Source organism: Alosa pseudoharengus, unplaced genomic scaffold (genome assembly GCF_046254945.1).
Source record: "Alosa pseudoharengus isolate Yale_2024_CS ecotype anadromous, Long Island Sound unplaced genomic scaffold, YU_APseudo_1.1 YU_APseudo_1.1_scf_9, whole genome shotgun sequence".
In the NCBI taxonomy this organism is placed as follows: domain Eukaryota; kingdom Metazoa; phylum Chordata; class Actinopteri; order Clupeiformes; family Clupeidae; genus Alosa; species Alosa pseudoharengus.
In genome coordinates, this window is record NW_027468881.1 from 7,730,058 (window position 1) to 7,752,840 (window position 22,783).

At 40.2% G+C, this 22,783-nt stretch overlaps 2 protein-coding genes across 3 annotated transcripts; both read right to left on the reverse strand.

The window, feature by feature from the left end:
• Positions 1-82: 82 nt before the first annotated feature.
• LOC143114944 (synaptonemal complex protein 2-like) lies at positions 83-16,713 on the reverse strand. The gene is made up of 20 exons (XM_076276789.1): positions 16,609-16,713; positions 16,340-16,364; positions 15,464-15,549; positions 15,267-15,358; positions 15,116-15,150; positions 14,866-15,008; positions 14,701-14,753; positions 14,573-14,618; positions 14,323-14,442; positions 14,173-14,224; positions 12,985-13,133; positions 12,296-12,370; positions 11,371-11,482; positions 10,911-11,059; positions 6,578-6,664; positions 5,969-6,038; positions 5,797-5,848; positions 5,445-5,557; positions 381-788; positions 83-123 (listed from the first exon to the last, which is right to left on the reverse strand). Exons 1-20 carry the CDS (start codon positions 16,711-16,713, stop codon positions 83-85), a joined length of 2,013 nt encoding a protein of 670 aa, XP_076132904.1.
• A 3,794-nt stretch (positions 16,714-20,507) lies between these two features.
• ppp1r3da (protein phosphatase 1, regulatory subunit 3Da) lies at positions 20,508-22,759 on the reverse strand. Of its 2 annotated transcripts, none has more exons than XM_076275620.1 (2): positions 22,595-22,759; positions 20,508-22,277 (listed from the first exon to the last, which is right to left on the reverse strand). In XM_076275620.1, the coding sequence occupies exons 1-2, from the start codon at positions 22,598-22,600 to the stop codon at positions 21,405-21,407; spliced, it is 879 nt and encodes a 292-aa protein (XP_076131735.1). In that variant the 5' UTR covers positions 22,601-22,759; the 3' UTR covers positions 20,508-21,404. The 2 variants fall into 2 exon arrangements, with proteins under 2 accessions (XP_076131735.1, XP_076131737.1); XM_076275622.1 differs by having other exon boundaries at positions 22,590-22,755.
• Between the last annotated feature and the right edge of the window lie 24 nt (positions 22,760-22,783).

Below are 22,783 nucleotides of genomic sequence, written 5' to 3' on the forward strand. Positions count from 1 at the left end.
TTCTAGTCAACCACATCAAATAAATTCAGCGAGTCAGACAATTTGTAAGGAAATTCAAATTCATTCATTCATCAAATTGAGTTCAGATCTCAAGACAGCAGTGATATAAGAGCAGGTCCCACACTATAAACATGAGGGACTGAAAGGCTTATATTTTGACCCTCGTCTGTACTGTCTTTCTGCTTTCAAACTTCCAGTTGGCTGGTAGAAGCCCCTTGTTACCACTTTTTTTACAGTGTTCACTACTATTGTTTCTTGTTTCTGTTTGTCCAGTGAGTGCAGTTTATGGGGCCACTGTAGGCTCCCTGTTTTGGATGAAACCCCAGTAAAATATCCTAACACACACACACACACACACACACACACACACACACACACACTCGCCTTCTCTTTGGCAGCACTCCCTCGGGCCGGTTTCTTGGTGACGTCCGACGGAGCCGCTTCAGCTTTAGAATTGGTTGTTTTCTCTGACAGAGCCTTGGCTGGTGTTTGCTTGAGAGACTTCGGCACGGGCACCATCCCAGGCACAGCTCTGGTCTTACCTGAGCCTGGTGCTCCGGCTCCATCTCGGCAGGGTGTCTGGGACTGGCTGGAGGCTGCTGTGCCAGTGAGGGGCCCCTTGGCCGGCGTGCCCTGCTCCCTTTTCTTGACCAGGGCCTCCAGCTTCTGGGTAAGCTGAGTGTGCAGCTCTTTCTGGTTGACCTCCTTGGAGTTGCGCTGGGCTGAGGGGGGCCGCCACTGCTGAGGCTGCGGCTCTCCTTTTTCCGGAGTGGGCTTGGGGGCAGGGTCTGGAGGGCACAGACAGACAGCACATGTGATGAGACACACGCGTACACATGCATGTATGCACGCACACACACACACACACACACACACACACACACACACACACACACACACACACAGGAACATGCTAAGACACCAAAGTGTGAAGAAACTCCACAAGTTCTTATTCGTAGCACTGACTAAATCAACTACCGGCTATACTGTAGATATAAACAGTTGCTGGCTGCATGTCAATAAAAAAAACCCGGGCAGACAGCACACTGACTCAATACGCAGGGTAATGGGTCCTGGGTGCTTTAAAATACACTGTAAGTGCACAGACACTGCCCAGTTTAATGAGCTGTATTGACTGAATTAAAGGGACTTGGCAGGATTTCCCCCTCTGCTGGAGAAATTGCGCATTAAGTTATTTCAAACTGGGAAAAGGTAACGATAAAGCACATGGATTTGTTTACAAGCTAGCGAACGGTTAGCATAAGTTTGGCAGAACTATGTGGATGTTACAAGGTAAGAAACACGATTTAAAACGAGTTTCTTGTTTAATTTAAATTAATGTAAATAAAAACCTGAACTAAATCACCTGTTCTAAGAAAGTGCCTACATCTCTCCTATTGATAAATCATTCACTCCACAGTAGGATCAATCTATGAAACTGTAAACATTTACAGTTTTTTTCAACTGCTTACACATTAAATCTTTGCTTGTGACACAATTGTGACACAACACAAAAATCTAACAGGAAGTAATGCCAGACTTAATCGATACTTATTCACACTCAGTCCTCAATGTACTTTTACAAACACTCATTACTTTACTGAACACCATCCGATCATTGCATTAGTATAGGCCTATGAATAGATATACTCTATACCTATATATATATACTATATAGGTATAGAGTAGACCCTTTCAATCTGTTCCTAGAGGATTTACAGTTGAAATGTTCAGAACAATCCAGATACTTTGAAATAAAAATGAATTGGACTTTAGCGTAATGTTCTACAAAAAGTTGACTTTACTTTACTTGTCCCCCCTCTGTCCTTTGTCCCCAAGTTACCATTAGCTCAATGTTGTTTTCTGTGCCTCTGGAAATGCCTTAGGAAAACACGTTTGTTTCTGCAGCTGAAAGGGTCTATAGGCCTATGAATATACACCCCCCCATGCACACACACACAGAGTAATATATTTTCTTTGGAAAAAGCAAAGTAATTTGATAGTAGTCAGTCATTTCTTTCTTTGGAAATTTCTGTCTTTGCCAAAAACAGCTTTTTTAAAACTCCATATCTTTGGTTTCAATATTGCTTACATGTTTACTGTGTAATTCAACTTCTCTCTGTAGATGACTCACTTTTACATGGAAATATACATAGAAGCCCATGAAAGACAGAAGAGCTTTAGGTTTTGAGCAACAGTGTGTTTATGATGTATCCAAAATGTCATATTATGACAAAAGTGTTTAAAATGTGAGGCAAATTTTTGCTTCAGAGATGTGTATGACATTTTTAATGATGTGTGTCATTTTGCTCGCCTGGAGATTCCAGATCCAAATCCGAAAGATTAATGGTCTGGCCATGAAAAATGTAATGGCCCAACTCCAGGTGTGGCATCAAGCATGCATTGAAAATTTCACTGCACGCAATTGGATAACACTATACGACCAATGTTTACTGACTGATTCCGGACTTCGACGCAATTGGATAACACTATGACTCTCATCTGTTTAGCTCGCCTCTGGCCTAGGGCTGGGCGATATGGCTGAAAACTTTATCACGATATAAGTATTTCATATTATTGAATTATTTATTATTAATTATTGATTTAAAAAAAAATCTATTTCAGATAAGGACCAGAAGGGAAAAAAAGTTCAATTTAAACACTTTTATTTTACAGTTTTTTCTGATTGCTTAAGCACATTTTTTGTAACTATGGCTTTTTTTGCAAAACTCTACACACAAATGGCAAAACCTCTCACCCAATCAGCAAAACATTGTAGTTCTCTTGCAAAAGCTAACACACCTTGCTTAACTCTTCACACCTTCGTAAAAATGGTGTTTTCGTATCTAACAGTAAACACAAGCCATCACAATAGTAAGCACACAATGTGCCAACAACACACTGATGGTATGAATAAAAAACACATCTGGCTTTTGCTTTCTCTGTGCACAAGGTAGACTATGTCAGTTTGAGGTCATACTTTTGTCATAGTTCTGTAAACATACAGGGATCCAAACTTCAAGTATTATTATTATTTACACACATCAAAACAAACACAAGTGTGTTTTTCCAAGTAAAAACACAAAATAGCTTTTCACTGAGACAAAACAAATCAGTCTACATCGGGTCGTCTCTCTCAAAATTCTGTCTACATCATATGCAATGTCCTAGTCCAAGGCACCGGGAAAAATATATTCTGGAATGACGTATCCAGGCCTGACATGACAATATCCCCACATGTAGACTGTTTTTTTGTCTGTAAAAGGGCTATTTCTTTCTCTTCTCACTCTTCCTGCGCACTCCATTGTACCCATTGTACATTACCTGTGGCTTATTTATAGTGCTTAGGCTGATTGCAAAGTGAACTAATTATCTAAAACAGTTTTCACATGAGAAAGTGTGCCAGAGAGTTGGCAAAATAGTGTAAATAATAGCCATTGTGCCTACAGTTGTGCAAAGTGTGTGTTACAAAATTGCAAACTGAGTGCAAAGCAGTGTTTGTGCTTTTAGTTTTGCGAACTCAGTGAGTGGTTTTGCCATTTGTGTGTAGAGTTTTGCAAAAAAAGCCATAGTTACAAAAAATGTGTTTAAGCATTCAGAAAAAACTGTAAACTTAACCTTCCTCTGATTTTAATCACCTCAGTTATCAATCAAAGCAAACAGGGAAAAGAAATAGCAACACAATCATGAAAAACACTCAAAAAAATAAATGTACACATAAGTCTGAATGAAAAGCAGCACTGGTTGAAGCCTGGAAATATTGTAGCCTAAACAAAGTAGCTTAATGAACAGTCTAATACTGGTTAGACTGTTCAGTTTCCCCACACGTGTTTAAGTTTCAAATGAATACTTTATATCTTTGGGACAGGCCCGTTTGAGTCTTTTCCATTTGCATCAGGATTGAGATTATTAGAATTTAGCAGTCAATTTGAATGCAACAGTTTTGAACAAATTCGTGCAGCGTGCTAATGATGCTAACCGGATTTAATAGCAATTTAGCCAGTCGTCTTGCACGATTGTGAATGTTTGGATTACATGTGCATGCTGCGGAGGGATGCGCCTGTTGAGAGGGAAATAGAGAGAGAGTGCACAGGGCAATGATTCATTGAGAGTCTGTGTTGAGGTAGGCCTACTTCTATCGCCTACTCTGGTAGAGTTGCACATACTAGCTACAATGCAAGATATTAGCCTATTTATTTATGGACAACGTAAGGCGGGAGGTGTGTGTTGCTTTTAATTATCGCCTATCAGATACACCGATGTGATTGGTGTCCCACAATGCAAGGGACATAAGTAATGAGTGACTCGCTGAGCAAATTCAAAAATGTGCTCCCGCGAAAACTCTGGATTTTCCAGGGTATCATTTTGCTGGGGATTTGAGGCATTTTGCATTTTGTGTGAGCAATTGTGGGGTTTGTGTGTAGAGTTTTGAAAAAAATAAACAGTGTGTAAACAGTTGTTAAAAACTGTAATCTGGTCTCAAATGCTTCTAATGCTTGAAGGTAGTACAATTCTGGTTGATATTTTAGGTCAACAGCCAATCAAATCACACACCTCTGTTCCATGCTCCTGAAGTATGTTGACTGTCTAGAACTGTTTATGGCTCAGGACATACAAGATAGAAAATTAGCTGAATCTGACAAAAAATATATTGGATTACATATTAACCGGACTAGCTGCTGATTTTAACCCTGATGGATGCTGCCTTTTTATGGTATCCAAATGTGATTTTACTGTATTTCTTTTACTGTTGATCTGATGAGATTTCTTGTGAATGTAAAGTGCATTACAAATAAAATCAAGTTTTATTATAACAGAGATAAACAACTCACATCTATGCAAAAAAGAAACACTGCAATCGACAATCCTTTCTAAAAATGTTATTCTTACAACAAAATGATACACATATGCACCATATTGAATTACTCTTTCAAATCAGCAGCAACACACTGATGTGCTTTATACAAAACACTCTGATCTACTATCTGTATTGTAATTTTCTCAGTCCTTTGTGAAACTCAAAAATAGAAATGCTCCATTAATCAGCTTACAGGGCCTGAGTGGTTGAAACGTTGTAGCCTACCATTAAATTGGGAGCATACAACAGTGTGCAGATATCTTTTCTTTTTTCTGGCTATTACCATTACCAGATGTGTTTTGCATTTTGAATGGAAGTGTTTTCCCAATGATAGCAGGAAATTAAATTTTTGAACCAAGTGTCTAATATAAGAAACCGTGTGTAGTGTTTTACAATAAGTGTGTTGCAGAATTGCAAACAACTTGCAAAGCAGAAAATGTGTTTAAGCTATGGTTACACTATGTTTAAGGTATGTTACAAGAAGTTTGGGTACTGAGGCTTTGGTCTAAGCATTCATTTTTAGTGTGTAAGCGATGGGCAAAAACTGCTTTTTGTATTAGCATTGGTGTGAGGGTGGAGCAGAGACCATCACCAGGTTTGGGAGCACCCAGGGAGGAGTTGCTCCTCTGTCCTGAAACCACTGAGTCGCACACAGACCACTTCTGCTTGGAGAAGCCACTGCTCCAGAGACCAGGAAGCCTGAGACACACACACACACACACACACACACACACACAAAAACACATATGCACATACAAAAACCAACTGACTGAACACAAACCAATTATCTGGCTGTTCACGAGGACAGGATGAGAACAGTGTGCATTAACAAATTGCATAACTGTAATTGTACATCTATGAAAACAGATACAGAGACAATCCTACTGTAGCTATGAGCGAAAAAAAAAGGTAAAAAAAAAGAAATGTTGTAGTCTTACATGCTGCTCTCTTTTCTGTTGGTAGGCTGGGAGTCTGGGACTATGCTTTCATCTGAGGGATGAAAATGAGAAAAAGTAATTACGCTGAATGAAAATACAACCATTGCATTACTATGACATTACAAGCTAACTGGCTTTCAATAAAAGAGAGCAGCAATAAGGGCTTTTGTACCCAGAGGCTCCTCTGCAACACAGGGCTCCTCTGTCTGCACCATCTCCAGCACTTTGTCCACAGGAATGTGCTGCAGGGGAGACAACAACACACCACGAATCGTGAGGCCAAAAGAAACTGAGAAGTATAAAGAGTGAGAGAGAGGGGGAGGGGGGGGGGGTATGAAGCTGAGCAAGAGAGAGGGGGGCAGATAGCAAAGAGGAGTTCTAAGTAAAATAAATTCAGCAAGATGAGGATGAGGTGGAGGATTAGGAGGAGGGACGGAAGAGGGATGGAGAGATGAGAAGAATGAGCGAGAAAAAAGAGTGCCGTTAAATAAAACAAACTTGGCAGGAAGAGAAGGGAAAGAATTACAATTCAAAGAACTTTATTTCTCCGTTAGAAACTTCATGTGTGAAAAGCATCAGTGCATGCATACATACATACATACAACACAGTACACACCACGTGGAGCATTGTGACATGTAACCACGTATACAGCAATGTGAAGAAGAGGAGGAAAGCGAGAGGGGTAAGGAAGAAACATAGGAGGAGGAAAGGAGAAAAGGATGGAGAGAAGGAGGAGCAGGAGAAAGATGTGGAGGAGAAAGAAAAAGTCTCTTAACTTACCCTGCGGAACTTCTCTGCCTCATGGCCTCTCTTTGGGTCGGGCCTTGGATTGGCGCTGCATGGAGGGACGTATACTGGGATGGACTGCTGAAGATAACACACACCAGCACACACACACACACATCTGTGATTTTTTCCTGCTAGACATATAAACACACACGCACACACACACACACACCCTGCGCTACCACTCTAACCATGTGCATCACAGCATGCTTCAGCAGAGCTAACTCAAACTTCAACAACGCAATTTCGGGTCTATGACGTCTAAAAGAACTTGTGTGTGACACATGAGATGAGACGCAGGACGTCTACATTTGTCCTGACGAATGGAAGAGAGCTCTATGTGAGAGCCAGCGTCTCCCGCTGGTGAGCAGCGGCGAGACCGTTGGCGTTGCGTTTGGGCAGCCAGAGCGTCGGAAGACAGTTGTCTGATCAGGCCGGTTGCCTGTTGTGGCTGTCTGTTGTGTGGCGGCTGCAACAAGCTTGCGTGTCGCGTGAAAAATAGGCGTTGATCCTATTCCTAGCATGCACGCGTTTTTAGCGCGGCTCTAGCCGTGCCTGAGACGTGCATGTCATGCAGGCAGTGTACAACCTCTAACCTCAAACCTCTAGCATGGGAGCCAAAATGAAAACGGACACACCACGCAGTTGACACGCTCACGGCACGCCTCAGTTAACTATGGTGGCAACGAAATCAAAAATAGATGTAAGCAGTTGAGAAAACAAAGTCTATGTGATAAGTTCCCATTAAACATTTGTTCCACTTTGTGCTGGCAATAATGAGGAGAGATCCAGTAAGTGTTTTCAGTCATTTGAAACTTTTTCTAGGTCTGTATGAGTAAAATACATGATTAAGTTACCATACACAGGCTGTACCTTCCGAGGTAGTTACCAAACGCTTCAACGCAATTGGATAACACTATGACTCTCATCTGTTTAGCTCGCCTCTGGCCCGCCTATATCAGATACACCGATGTGATCAAAATCAAAATGCATCAAAATTCAGGCAAGCCCAATTAAATGTTTCTGTAACTTATATGACAACTCAAAAAATAAAATGAAGTTACAGTTTTTTTTCAGTCGCTAACAAGCGTTTGTCCAACCAGTTGTCACATTTTCAAAACTCTAGATACAATTAGCACAGCATCGGTCTTTTGTGGCCATACCATTCACACATTGCATGTCGTTTTCACACGATATGCAGTCAGTGAACACTTTCCACAATGCTTACATTTTCTTAACAGACAAGCTATACCTCCCAACAAAATTATGTATTGTTTTTGCAGTCCCACTATCATCCCACAATAGCAAAAACAATATTCCAAACCTTAGATACAGTATAAAAACCTCTGCTTGTACAATGATATCAGTTCAAAAACAATATACTGTATCTCAGCTGATAATAAACAAACAATTGAATAATTGACACACAATTGATTTATGTTGGGTAAATTGGACCAACCAAAGCTGATTCCAGTCTGGCTTAGACTCAGTGGCAGGGGTTATTTTTTTCTATTACATTGACACTTATACAGTAAAAGGAGCACTTTGAGGAGTGATGTTTTTAGAAACAGAAACAGAAAAAGACAAACACTGTAATGTCTGGATGAGGAAGAGTAAGAGCAAGGGGCCCAAAGGAGCAGGCCCAGTGAGAGATGCAGGAGCAGTGAGAGGAGCAGGGCCAGGGAGAAGAGCAGGCCCAAGAAGAGGGCAAGGTAGAGGTGTAAGAATGTGTGGTGGTGGCATTCCAAAGGCTGCAAGAACTGTTGTCAGTGATGAAATTCGTGCCATTATCATTGACCATGTAATCAATGCGATGTTGATGAAAACATGTGGCCTAACATATGGCCTGAATATCGCAGAGATTAGATACAGTAATTTTTCGTTTTTTTTTAGCTCCTCCCTTTTTATCTGGGCTTTTTGCTGTTGTTTTTTTGTTCAGAATGCTTGTGTGTTTCATGGATATTTTGTTCACTGTAAGCAATACTGTAAAACTTTTTCTGCTCTATCATACTGTAAACAGTATTTCTACTGTACCTCCTGTAGTAAACAGTAAAGGGAAAAAAATGGTTTGCTTTTTACTGGAATGCTTTTGAATGTGAACATAACATGTGGACATACAGTTCCCAACAAAGAAATTTAGTGTAAAAATTGCATGCAAATACCTGTAAAACTGAAACATAAAAGTCTATGCAGTTTTTGTAAAGTCAACAATAGCCAGTATTTTGAAACCTGGTGTACTTTGATTGACTGCATGTACCTAGTGAAGTGAAAACAAGTCTTTGACAGAATCATTTTATTTTGAGTCAGATTTCAAGTCAAGTCAGTTCAAGTCAGTTTTATTTGTATAGTGCATTTAACATGCACAGAGTGCAACCCAAAGCGCTCCACATATAAGACATTGTCATTGACACATAGACTAACAAAGACAAAAGCGGACGGAGCGGCGTAGTCGCCAGCGTACCCGTGACACCAAGACATAGAACTACATTTAAGAAATAACAAACGCAAAAGATGCCGGACGGAGCGGCGTAGTCGCCAGCATACCCATGACACCAAGACATACAAGACAGACAACAAACAAATTAATAAATAAAATAAATAAAAAATAAGTATGGGTAAGTGCTTGTTAGCGACTGAAAAAAACTGTAAAAGAAATTAACGGTTCCTTTAAAAACGCAACATATGACCGAACATTCCAGCATCTGGAATACTTTATAAGTTCAAGTATAAAGGGAGGCCAGAGAGGATTTGGACACCCCGCTGCTTCAGGTGTGCACGCAGATTAAGTGTGCCTGTTCCGGTTTAGTCCGTTCTCTCATGTTCTCAGCACGGAGTGACCCCCCCCCCCCCCCCCGATGGTTTGAGTACTTTAGTGTACTATAGTGTTGACTACCATATATATTTACATCACCTACACTTCATAAAATTCATGAGACAAATCCTATGCAGGAGTGGCACTGGAAAAGGGCCTTAAAGAAAATATGTTTGGGCCAAAAACTAAGAAAATTTTGAAAAATAACCCCTTAAATTATGACATCTGATGACTTTTATGGGAAGTATTGATACATTGAGATACATATATTTCAAACACTATAGCAACTAATTTATAATAGAGCAAAGTAGCCTAGGCCTACACAAGACTAAAACAAATATGGCTGAAATATATAGGCCATCATGATTATTTTGCCAACAGTGACGCAGAACCATGGATTTTTTCAATTTATAACATGTTTTGTTTATAACTTAAACCAATATTGAGTTAAAATGTTGACTAAATTATTTACTATAGGCCTGCTTGATAATAATATATAGCCTGCCCCCTAACCGTCCTCTGGGCCTACGTACAAAATAGTGAATCATGTGATAGGCCTACTGATATTGATGCTGATTGAAGAGGTTGCAACTTGAAGGTTGTTAATATTTCAGTTCCAAAGAGAATCAAATTACATCGATTCCTCTCTTCCCAAAGTAACACTGTAGGTCCTACACCTCTCCTCCTAAAATAAATGGTAGGCTCTTACTGTTTTAAGCTACTGCGCCAGGATTGTGTAGGCTAACCAGCTACAACACAAGTTTTACAAGCACACACACTAAATGGAGCGCTAGGGTTAAAATGCGGACTGCGCCTTTAAATAGGCGACTTTTATCTATCAGCACAATGCTACAGTAGGCTATTTCCACTAAATATTTAGCTCAATATTATGTGCAAGACCAATGTTTACTACATCTTCTCATGGTGAGATGGCATCCCGAAATAATAGACAAGCCGGGTTCAAGCAAGGTTCACAGAGGTGAACGGCTGGACAAAGGCGAAATGACAAGTAACTAAACAAGGTAGACAGGCTTTGTGGTTAAAACTATGAAAACCTGCAAGGTTAGGCTAGTCACAGCTAGCAGAAATATCAGCATCACAAGATTCATTATCGGAAAATCCTGACAGCGAACCCGATGCAAAGCCAAAACGAGAAAAAAACAACTTCATACATGATGTCTTTTTAAATCAATTTGTTGACCTTTACCGTTTCATGGCTTCTGCTGAGAAACTAGTTTGCCACACACACTGCACTTGAATCAAGCATTCTTCAGAACGCAGCTGATCAACCCGTCTACTTTCACTTTCAATGAAATCCACTAGTAAACGGAATACTTGCGGCGTGATATTCGGAAAGATGTGAAGCACAAAACCCGTCGTCATTGTCAGCGGCCTGTTATAGCCTACATAACAATGGCCTGTGTTATTTTTTCAAGTCGAAAAAAACGGAATTCCGTTTAAAAATGCACCCCTGTGTTCTGGCTTGTGGGTTCTGTTATAGTGCAATATGGCTACCTGCTCTTTGCTGGTGTCTGGGAGCTCAGGAGAGCGCTTCATGCTGTGGGAGGTCTTGGTCACCACCATCTCTCTCAGGCTCAGCTCGTGCTTCCTCTCCACTGAGCTGATCATCTGCAGGGCTGGCTTCACCTTCCCTCTGGGGGTGGCTGGGGTCAGGGAACAAACACACACACACATACACACACACACACACACACACGTTATGAAATACACAGGAAAGGAACAGCTCTGCCGTTGAGGAATGGAACAAAACAACCCTAAATCCTCAGGTGTTAAAGACAGAAGTACGGGAGACAGTAAACGAATCGCAGAGAGAGGGTGGGATGGGCAGAGAAGGAGAGTACAGTACACCCTGTTCTGAGGAGGGATTTTGATCTGACGGCTTTGAAAACAAAAGCGGCCTTCTTTTTTCATCTGTGTGAAAGGTGTGTAATGGACGTGCTGCAGGGCCACCCACATGAGGGCATTACAGCTGTGCAGGGGTCTTCTCTCAGCCTACGGCCGCCGCTGCTGCTGCTGGAGATAAACATTGACGACTCTGAGATCTTCGGCCTCCCCAGGGTCACACTCTATAGGTGGGGAGAAAAAGCAGGAGGATCAACATTGCGAAGGGAAGAGAAGGAAAAAAAAGTGATGTTCAGAACTGAAACAGCAGGACAAATGAAAACCGAAACACTGGGTAGGTTTGTGCAGAGAAAGCCCAGCCAAAGACATCAGCTCAGTAATCTTGCCTTGGGGAGTTGGGGTTTGGGGATGCTATTCTGCAGAGGGACACTAGGGGGAAGCGGCTTGCAGGTGGTGGACATGTTCATGGCTGGCTGCTCTCTCTCTGAACGCTGGCTGAGGGAGATCTGGCTGTCTGGAATGAGGACCTGTTTTTATTGACACAAAAGCATAACCACCCCAGACTTCAGTTTATGGAAATATCACTTCTTTAAACTAAAACCAAAACAAGACAAATCAAATCAAATGCAATCAAGTGCAATTTGTCTGGAAACAATAACAAAAGTCAGCTGTAAGCAGAAAATCTTTTTGATTTGTTTTTCTGGCTATGAAACCCTTTGTGGTAGCCAGCCTGCCTCAAATCATATTGGTAAGAAAGACTGCACGCCACAGATCAAGGTGCTGGCTGGTCAGCCTGCATGTCGGTGGGGTATGATGGAGAATAATCAAGGGACTGTCACAGATTATGATGTTGGCTGAATAGCTCAGTTGCAGGATGCATTTGCAATGAGATAATACACTGACTTTGGCAAAAAAAAAAACATGCCACAAATCAAACTAGGGGACTGTTATGGATCTTGTAAATTACATATGTTTATTGATGATGAAGTAGTTTTGGAATAAAGTTCTCTACAGCTGAAGCTGTTCACCTAGCTTACCTGTGAGTTGGTTTCATCCAGGATGATCTGGACAGTGGTCTTCACCACAGAAGTGCCCTTCTTTCCAACAAATCTCTGAAAGGAGTGTTTATCATGAATTAATTCTGCCTTTTAAATTATTCATTAGGCCACTCAAAGGCACTCACTGAGAGGTGAAACATAATCTCACTGCATTGAGTCTTTTATAATTCATGAAAACCTGCTACTGAGGCCGCAGGGGCTCATTATTAACATCAAATTTAACTTTTGTAAGACCTCTTATGCCCCCCTGTGGACAAATAAAAAAGAAATATATTCGTTATCAGCCAAGGGGGTCATCAGTAAACCTCTGACATGCACCTCATGGAACAACAATATCTATATACTTTTGAAATAGGTGCCTACGTCTGCAAATAGGAAGCACATGCCAACAGTTTCAGGAACCCAAAACTAAAACAAAACACAATAAGAGTAATGGCTATTCTGTAGTACATCTATTGCACAGACATGTTTAGGCAAAGTGCCTGTCAACAACCATGCGCGATAGACATTCTAATCGAAAAATCAGTTTATGCGGAATGCAGCCTTTTCTGGTATTATGTCTATTACCGAGTCATAAGTTTGGTCTGGCACTTGGAAAATTGAAAACAAAAAACAAAACAAAAAACCTGCTCCCATCTCTGTGTACCCTGTAGTGCGACACAACCTACTTTGCTCTTCGCAGTTCCAAACACTTTCTGCGCAGCCTCTAGGACGTCCAGGGAGGAGCTGAAGTGGACGGAGAGTCTGGAGCCCGAGATTTCCCCTAAACAGCGTGGACTGGTCAGCAGCACACTCAGGATTTTCTTGTTCTCTTGCTCTGCAAAGCACAACAGCACACAAGACCTGAGCACACAAACTGAGGCGTATAGACCACAGAAAAGAACACAAACACCAACCATACAGACCTGATAAAAGTCTAACTCTATACATGAACAACAAAGCTGAACTATGAGCATATGCTTTTATGTTTTACAATAAATATTGGAACGTCACATATTACCAACTGTCACGTATGTCCAACCTCTTACGTGTATGTATCACTTCATATTAATTTCTATACAAACCAAGACGGCGGATTCCTAAAGAAACGCAAGCACCCACACCATAAGTTTATCTAAAGTAGCTATGTACCAAAAATTACATTTTACCGCGACTCGAAGAGCTGTAAACAGTGTTGTAAGGCTGCGTGTACAAATCCGCTTGGAGCTCCTGTGGAATTTTGATTTGCCGACGAGAATTCTCGGGCTAACCGTTCATGTGCCTGACAAAGGCTGGGAATAAGCACCCACCAGCCAAGCACTAAACTCCCGGTAAGAACCAAATTAGTTAGATTTGTAGATTTTTTTCAAATCTACACACCTACTGTATAGCTACTGAAAAATGTAAGGTTCATTTAGCAAATGTTATTTTGAAGTATTAAAAAACATCGTTGTTTTAAAATTTTTCGAACGAAATGGTTGGTAATTAGCACGTTTACGATAGTGTCCTTAGATAATACTGTAACATTATTAACTATACTGTACAAAGGACCCTTGTGCTACGTACTGTTTTAATCACCAGGGCATGATGTTCCTACAAGAATGACCAGTAAGTCAGTGGCATACAATTTATCCTGAACTGCATAGTTAAGCTGAAAGCTGAAATGAATATATATACTGCACAGGTCTGAGTGTGCGGATTTTCCATTTTCATGTCTTCAAACTCCAGCATCTCAGCTACCAGATGAGAAGTGTCTTTGTCTCTTTTTAAGCTTTTATATTTAGAATAAATAGTTTCCTTGTATAATAAGCAGTCCACGGCAAACATTTTGTTCTGAACAGTAAGGTTAAGCTTTTGATTTTCAGCTGACTGATTACCATCCACTGAATAGCTCTCCACTTCATTGTTGGGCAGGAAAAATGTCTCCCACTGAAATAAAAGACAAGGTTACAATCATCGTCTTCAATCATGCTCAAAACCAATAAGTGTCACTGTGGCATCCAGCTATGTTTCAGCGAGAGACTCACAGTCGAGCTGGGTTCCTGCGTCTCATCGCTGGCTAGGGTACAGTAGAATGATATGCTCTGGCTTCCAATATTGAAGTCTATCCAGAATTCCTCCAGTTTTTCATCAGATGGCATCAGCAGCTGCACACAATGCACTTGAGCTACATAATGTTCTAATCAATGGAACAATTTATTCCCCAGAGTGTTAGCAGTCAGAGACATAAATTTTATTCTAAACTTTTACCGCATTGGGATCTCAAGTGGGACTGACCTCGTGCTTGTCCAAAAACACCTCGAGACATGGGTAGGAGTACACTCTGCCAAACAAGAAAGAAATTATCTCAAGATGGAGCACGAACTGAAGCCCAATGCCCTCTTAACACAGCTGAAGTTACATACCTTCTCATATCACCTTTCATGCCATTGACCATGTTAAGAAATTTTCTGCAATCCTGGAAAATAAAAGAATAAATAAATAAATAATAGTAACAGGTGGTGCGCTCCAGGTGAGGCATGCTATTTATTATCCACCAGCTCATCAGAAGCGGACAGGAATAATCTTACTGTCTCAAACTGAGGTTCCCGTATCTTCAGGAAGGCAGAGGCCACAAAGCCCATTGTGAACCAACTATGCACAAATTCTCTTCTCTGGGAAGCAACTGTCATCCTGTAAATGGCTTCAAGCATGGCAGCCTGCAGATCATAATCTACAAGAAAACAGACATCTTTAATCACTGATTTTAAAGGATGCAGTTCATTTTGAAACCCCTTTTCTGTCCTTATTTTAAGACACAATAGTCTTTCTTCAACTGACCTCCTCCCTCAACAATCCTGCCAGCAAGTTCTTTTCTGTGATAGAAGAAAAAGCATCAAATCAACATCCTTCATAAATTGTTCTTGTCACTGCAGGATTCTAGTGAGACACTATTCTTTTGAGTAAATGTTTATTTTGAGTGCACACATACACAACAACTGAAGCCTCTTTTGACAATATTTTCCTTTCTTTCTTCAGTTCAGGCGGCATTGCATCCAAGATTATGTTAAGTTTTTGGACTGCCTATGAGGGAAAAAGAAATATTTATGCTTTTTGCCTCAAGCAGTTACAGTAAAAAGCACAGTTATGACTAGATAAGTACTGTAATAGAAAAGCTAAATCTCTAACCTCCTTCTGCACTGATATGTGGACTTGGGAATCAGAAGCCAGCCTGCCAATGAGGGGCAGGAATGACTCGGTCACCTGAGAAGTCCCTGAGGAAAACAGATTTCAGTGTTAAGTGTCAAAGATCCTTTTAGAAAACCCTTCCAATAACATTGTATTCTCGTTGGCTATCGGAAAAACCTAGAAAATAACATATAATGCCATAGTGTGACTGAAATCACATATAAAATTAGCTCTGACATGACTATTACATATTATACTATACATACTACATAAATGTCACCATTTTCAAGGCCTTTATTATAGTATGTAAATAATGTAATGTAGTATGTAAGTATATATATATATCTCATTTCAAAATCAACCAGCTATTCCATAATGAATCAGGCCAATAACATGCCATACATTTTACAGGCTTACAAAACATTCACATATGTGAATATACATATGGTTTAAAAAAATATACATATGGTTTTCAAAATACTGAGGTATAATGAGGAATGAATGTAAGATCCAGAGCAGGTGGAAGCTACATATACGTTTGATTTTAAAATCCAACCCAAAGATATAGAGATATGCTTACCATATCATCTACTATATGCAGCAGTTACAGTTAAGGCATCCTTGGTGTCATAATTTATACTTTTGACATCAAAAAATATGTTGTTGATGCACTGAATAGTGACAAATATGGGCTATGGGTCAGGCGAACAGAATATATTCCCTCTCAAATTGTTGTAATTTTAGTGACAGCCCCAGAGACGGCAAACCCTTGCTGTCATAACCGTTTACACTTGTTGACTGGTTGCATTGACAGGGTGTAATCTACTGGGGATATTATGGTTGCAAAACACTGTGCTCTGTTAATGACAGACATACCCTCTTTTCCACTGTCATGAATAGCCTGAAAAATAACAGCACTATTAGTATTCATACAACACTGTCAGCATTACAGTCTGACTAAAATACAAACAACCATGTTAATGCATACATTAATTTCTACATAACACAACACATTCCAGCAGCGCATAACAATACAGCTAGAACTGCTCCAAAGCTGATTATTTGTATCATTCACTCACAGAATAAATCTCAATCAGAGATTCGATTTTATGCAATTAAATTGTCAGACACTAGAACTCACTCACCATGAGAGCATCAAAGAAGTCTTCTTCTAGATGCAGCAGCATCTCATTACCCTGAGCTCTGTCCTCCACCCATAAGTGACAGGCTTTCTCAAACCACTGCTCCATGTGCACACATAAAAAGAACCATAAAGCAATCATTGCAACGGCGCCTCTCAGAAACAAAAACATGCAAGTCAGGGTAAGGCCTTACAATACTTATCTTTTCCACGATCCCTTGAGACACCATCCCTGCCAACCCTTCACCTCCAGGAGAGACAAGGCAACATCCAAATGTATGCAGGATTGTAAGACCCAGACAAGCATTTTTAACACGCTTTTGATCCAGTTCCTGTTTAATTGAAGTTGTTCAGCATGAGGTTAAGGTTACTTGGTTACTTTAAAACTATGAAATTTAGTAAATCTTTGACAACCACCAGTAACGAACCAGCAAGCTAGAGGTCTCACCCTGATCATAAATTTGTCCAACTTAGTGATAAACTGTTTTGAGCATTTTGAAGGTGTCTCGTTGTTTTTATCATTCAGGAAGTCTTCCAGGCCTTGAAACCTACACTGTTTTAGTGCCACATCTAATAATTTCTCAATCTGAAAAGGTAAAAAGAACCGTTAGCAGATTTTTTTTTTTTTTAACATTGATATGTTTGAACAAAATATTTTAAACTACAGTACTTAGATAATGGCCCATATATTGTGCATGAATGTTTTTGGGTATTATGAATTTCTAGTATGATGGTCCAAAATTAACATGGGTTACCTGTTGGTCCTGGCGAGGTGCCATGATGTGCTAGTCACCAAGGCCCAAAATCTAAACAGAAACAGAAATATTGGTTCTTTCTACTCCTTAGATTTTCAAAACAGGATTGTTACTTTCCTTGTATGCATCTATCGGAAGTTATTGATTAACAACAGGGGCACCACACAAAGGAACCATGGTGCCAATTATTATTACATAAAATAAAATAAGTGTCTGTGGATGAACATCAGGTGAAAATGCCATGGCAGGCTTGACATCTAACAAATTCAGACTAGCAAAGTTTAGGCCTACACAGACCTACATTGGTCTTTGCTTAATTAAGATTTGAGTCAAGATTTTGAGTCTTTATCAGCTTTTACTGTCACATGAGGTGAGCTTTGTCCAGAAACAGCCAGTAAAATTTCCTTCACAAGGGTTACTTTCAGTACATTTCAGAACCCTTGGTAAATAGACTAAATAAATAAGTTAATTCAGTAAAATACTTTTACGATTTTTTTTTTTTTTTGAAATTCAAGTATCTGTTCCACTTCATCTCTACTCACAATGTTTCCTAGACTTAAGGTAATCTAACTCTAGTAATGTTATCAAAACAAAGTTACAAATATTGTTAATTCCGTATAAGTTACCATTAAGTTTCTAATTGTTCTCTATCAACTTTGCTTAGCTAATATGACAGTAACGTTAGCCTATAGCCAGTGTAACGTTTCCATATTATGCGATCAGTTGACGTTAGTCAGTAGGCTAACGTTAATTTAAGCTAGGTTAGCTAACTTAGCCAATGAAGTCTAAATTCGTTCACTGGTGATTTTCTGTGTAGCTGTATATCACAGTTCTCAAGGAAAGTAATAGAGAAAATGAAGATAAGTAATATTAGGTAGGTAGCTTTCTTACGTTTAAACAGTAACGTTAGATTTGTTTCAGTTATACCTGTCTTGTGTGAGGCAATGTTAATGTTAACATCGGTTCAATTCAAGGTAAGATTAGCAGGTTAACGCTAGCTGGCTAAATTAAAGTTAGCCACAGAGAATATCGTCATATGTAACGGTAGCAGCTAACCTTGTTATATATTACCTGATGGTAATGTAAGAGACTCGCAATTCAGTTTCCCCTTTTACCTGAAGGCATCTGTTTTCTGATTATATCACAGTTATCAAAACAAGCAAAAAGGTGCCCTGTAAACAAAGGATGTTTACAAACCTCACAAAATAAGTAACTTAAGTAGTGCTAAATCTTTGAATGACTCAGAAGACAAGGTTTGCTTGTTGTCAGAGATGGGCTCGGTTGTTGTTAATGTTTTGCGCGCGAATTATGTTGAGCGCGAGCTTACAGATTGTCGATGTCACTGAACATTACTTAGTCTACACAAAACTAGACAATTTTAGTACTAGCCAAATGTAGACCGGCTCTGGCAAAAGTCACCCGTTAGTATCTAGAGGAGGACGTCGGTCATTTTGAGGTAGAAGATTTGTTTTATTACTGTTATGAAAACATGCGTTATGTGCCATTTAAACAAGCTGACAATAGATTATAGCCTAGGCTACATCCATTGTTGATGGTGTTTCTCATAACTAGTCAGCTATCGAAAACTAGTTTCACTTTGTAACATTTGCCGATTAAATAACTAGGCCCATCTCTTGTGAAATAGTCAAACTGTTTCAGGACGTACACATTATGGCATCCGTAGCCTACCATAACGTTACCCAGGAGCGGACTGGCAATCTGTATGTTCGGGGAAAGTCGACTGTCTGGTTCAGTGTCTTCAGCCAAGTAGGGCTAGGCTAGCTGCTACAGTGTCTCTCCACATAACTATGCGTCATTCAGGCTTAATCAAAGCTATCAGTATGTCTAATGTTACTACCAGTTGTCATTGCATGTCATCCAAAAAAAGTAAACATTTGGCCATCGGTTTTCAATGACACAGGAGGATAGGCAAGATGATGCAGCCTTTATATGTCACCCCTCTCTATGGTTCATTCTTGCTAGCCTTGCACTTCTAAAGCGCGCTAGAATTGAATTCTGTGCATGCAGAAAAGTATGTGATGATAAAACTCCCAATAGACTTAGGCCTACTTAAAAAGAGTTGAATATAACAACCTGTGTAAGTTATTATAGGCTGTATTGTAATATGCTATCAATATATTATAATATAATATATTTTAAGTACATTTTTAGTTTCCACAAAATTCACCAGAAGTAATAATTTAAGGGGTTATTTTTAACATTTCCGTCACAGGGGAGCATGCCCTGAACCCTCTAGCATTTGGAAGCCAAAAGTCTTTTTTGACATGGGGTCCATATTCTCTAGCAGCACCCAATCAATAATTAGTATTTTTGTAAAATGTGACCACCTGTTTTTGAATGTGATACCTTGGCTGGCAAAGTATATGAGGTTGTAGATAGATAGATACTGTACATAGATATATACTTCATTGAACCCCAAAGGGGAAATTCAAGGTCTCAGTACTCAGTAGCACGGTTGGGCTTAAAGGTCTTTTGAGGAAAAAAACTTTCAATATTCAATTTTTATTTTAGCCTAATTTGTGAATAGCCTGTTAATTGTGACATTCTACTAAAATGAAGGGCTAGCTGACTTCTGTTTCCGTTTGGGAATGGGGAAAAGTTGTGTTTAAAAAAAAAAAAGATATATTCTTGGTCTTTCATTAATAGCTTCTAAGTTGGTACATTATCCTAATGGAAGGTTCCCACTTCTAAACTCCCCACTTCCGAAGTAAGAGCGTTCCCTATGTTGAGTGATTTCAAAACATTCTCCTGGGGGCTCTCCCAAAAGCTCCCACTTCAAACTGGGGAAGTCCCCAATTCAGGTGTGACGTACCCCCATCCCTAAACTCTAGAATTCCCCCACTTCCCTGTTGCTCATGAACGCACCATGTTGTTACGGTCATTTTAGTTCAGTACACGCTGGTGAAATGACATAGGAGATAGATCATAAACTTTGACAGATGTGACAGTGAGTGCAGAATCTCTAACATATAGGCCTACTACAACTATAAATAAATTGGCTCTACTCCATAGTCCAGAATGGAGGAGGGTATTCAAATTCAGCTGAACAGCCTTGGTGTGACCTGGTAAAGTAAGCAGAGCAACAGTGCAGCAGCTTTGGCATGTATCCATCGTTTTATTGCCAGCTTGTTCTATTAAACTAATGAAGTCCATACCCTATTCTGCTAAAAACATAAGCTAAAAAAAATCACCCTAATAATATCACCCTTTTCCAGGACCATGTCAAGTTTAGACTAAATATTGTTTTCACTCATTAAAAAACAATGAAAGCCATTCATAATGAAGAGACGTGTCTGCAACTGTGCTTCAGCTGGCGATCCAATCTACCCCTGGCCAGCAGTGACACTAAGTGCAAAGCCTCTAAACGGTAGGCCTATTCAGTCATTGTGCACTGGAACAGATGGTATGGTGTAAAATCCTACCAAGATCTTTAAGGATTCAATTAAGAAGCTCATGTTCACTCCAAATAATGTGGATCTTACAATATTTTACTCGATGTCCAACATGAACACATCTAAACACTCTCAAAGCATTTGTTCAGTCATACTAATTCATCATGTAACTGTATTGGTGTCAGTAGGATTGCTGAATTAACCAAACAAAGGAACAATGCAAAACAACCGTCCCACTTTTCCCCATCTCTCTGGTTTCACTTTATTCTGACATTTCCCCTTGTGATGAGTTAATGACTACATAAAAGTTGCTTCACCATGTACTAAAACCAAACATCACAATTGTGACAGCTGTTTTCAAACCAGATTTCATCTCCTAGCGTGCTTTGTTAGTAACAAAAAATAAAGTGGCACAGTTATGTCTGCAGGAACACTTTTCAGATAAACAAATTATAAATTCTACAAAAAAAATATTTTGTATTAAAGTTTGAAAGAGCGCAGAAAAGAATAGGCCATAAAAAAAATTCTGTATGGGGTCAAAAATCTGTGCTTTTCTATGGCATGTGCATCCATTTCAGGATGTGGCTATAGCTTTTATAAGTGTGTGAATGTCCTTTGTTTTCTGTTTGTCGTTAGATAAAATGTATCATGCTATCCTCACACTCCTTGGGTACAGTCAGCGTGTAACTGTGGCAGGCCAGCTTATAGTTCTGCCCCTCATTGTTGTCCCAGAACTCTGTCCCCAGCACTTTGTAACACACAGCATATTCAAGCAGGGCCCCAGGCTGGAGAAGGAAAGGGGGCACTGGAAGGTGAAAGTGAAAAGTGTCCCAGCCTGGCTGTTTATGGGACACCCAGAACGCCCGTGTTTCTGAGCAGCTCTTCCAGGCCGTGAAGGAGTAGCGCACACAAACCTCTTTCTCAAATGCCAGGTTGAGGACTTGCACGATGCCAACGATGCCATCCTCAAAGCACAGAACTCTCTCCAGGCACACTCTCTGGCGACAGACGCGCTCTGCGTACCCAGGCTGATCACCTGGTTGCTCAGGAAACACTGGCTTCATCAAAGGCAAAGAGATTTCCAGGTTACTTCCCCTTGAGAATTCGGCATTCATCAGTATCCTGAACAACACATGGTCTGGGACAAGGGGACCCTCGCTGGCTTTAAAAACTTTCACATCCTCTAACTGCATACCCCGAGAGTCCACAAAACGCACCCCCGCTCTCTGAGCCATCCTCCTCCTCTCGGGAGGTGAGGAATGCTCTCGTCTTCGAATGATTGGTTTGGGCTTGGGCTCACAAGAGAAGCTCCGGCGCAGAACCGGTGATGCTCGCGGGACCCTTGGGCTTGGGGGGCGGATTTGGACTCTTTTTCTCTCCTCAACTCCATCCCTTAATCTCAGTGACATGTTCAGTTGGAGCACTTCCTGCAGCCCTGTGGGGTGCAGTGGACGTCGCTGATGTTTTTTGCCACCACTCCGCAGAGTAGGCCATGCCTTGAATGCCTACAACAAAACGACACAAGCAATACAGTTGTAGTTAGCTGATGAAAATGCAACACTTTGGCATTATTTCTCTACTTCGTTTGACCTTGCAAAATGTTTCCAATACCAAAAAGCATATGCAGTAGAACTGACATCAAATCCAAAAGTATTTAAAAACATCAAATGTACCGCGATTTTTTATAACGCATGAGATCTATTTTAAAATCATATGTAACTTGAGACAGAGGGACGGACTCGTCATGTTTTGTTAGTAAAGCGCTTTTTTGTAGCACTCAGTTAATAGTTGTACGGTGACAGTTGTATTCAAATTACCTCACATTCATCAGACTGTTGATGCAATTTTGACAAAAGATTAGTCTATCCAGTAGGCTAATCCTCCATTTGTTTCAGGACAGTGGGCGTTTTGTAAGCGCTGGAAAACCTAAAGTCATGGCATGTACGCAGCGCCGCATTGCAAACCATGTGGATTGCCAATAAAGCGCACTTTAAAACTACGGTGCCCTAAA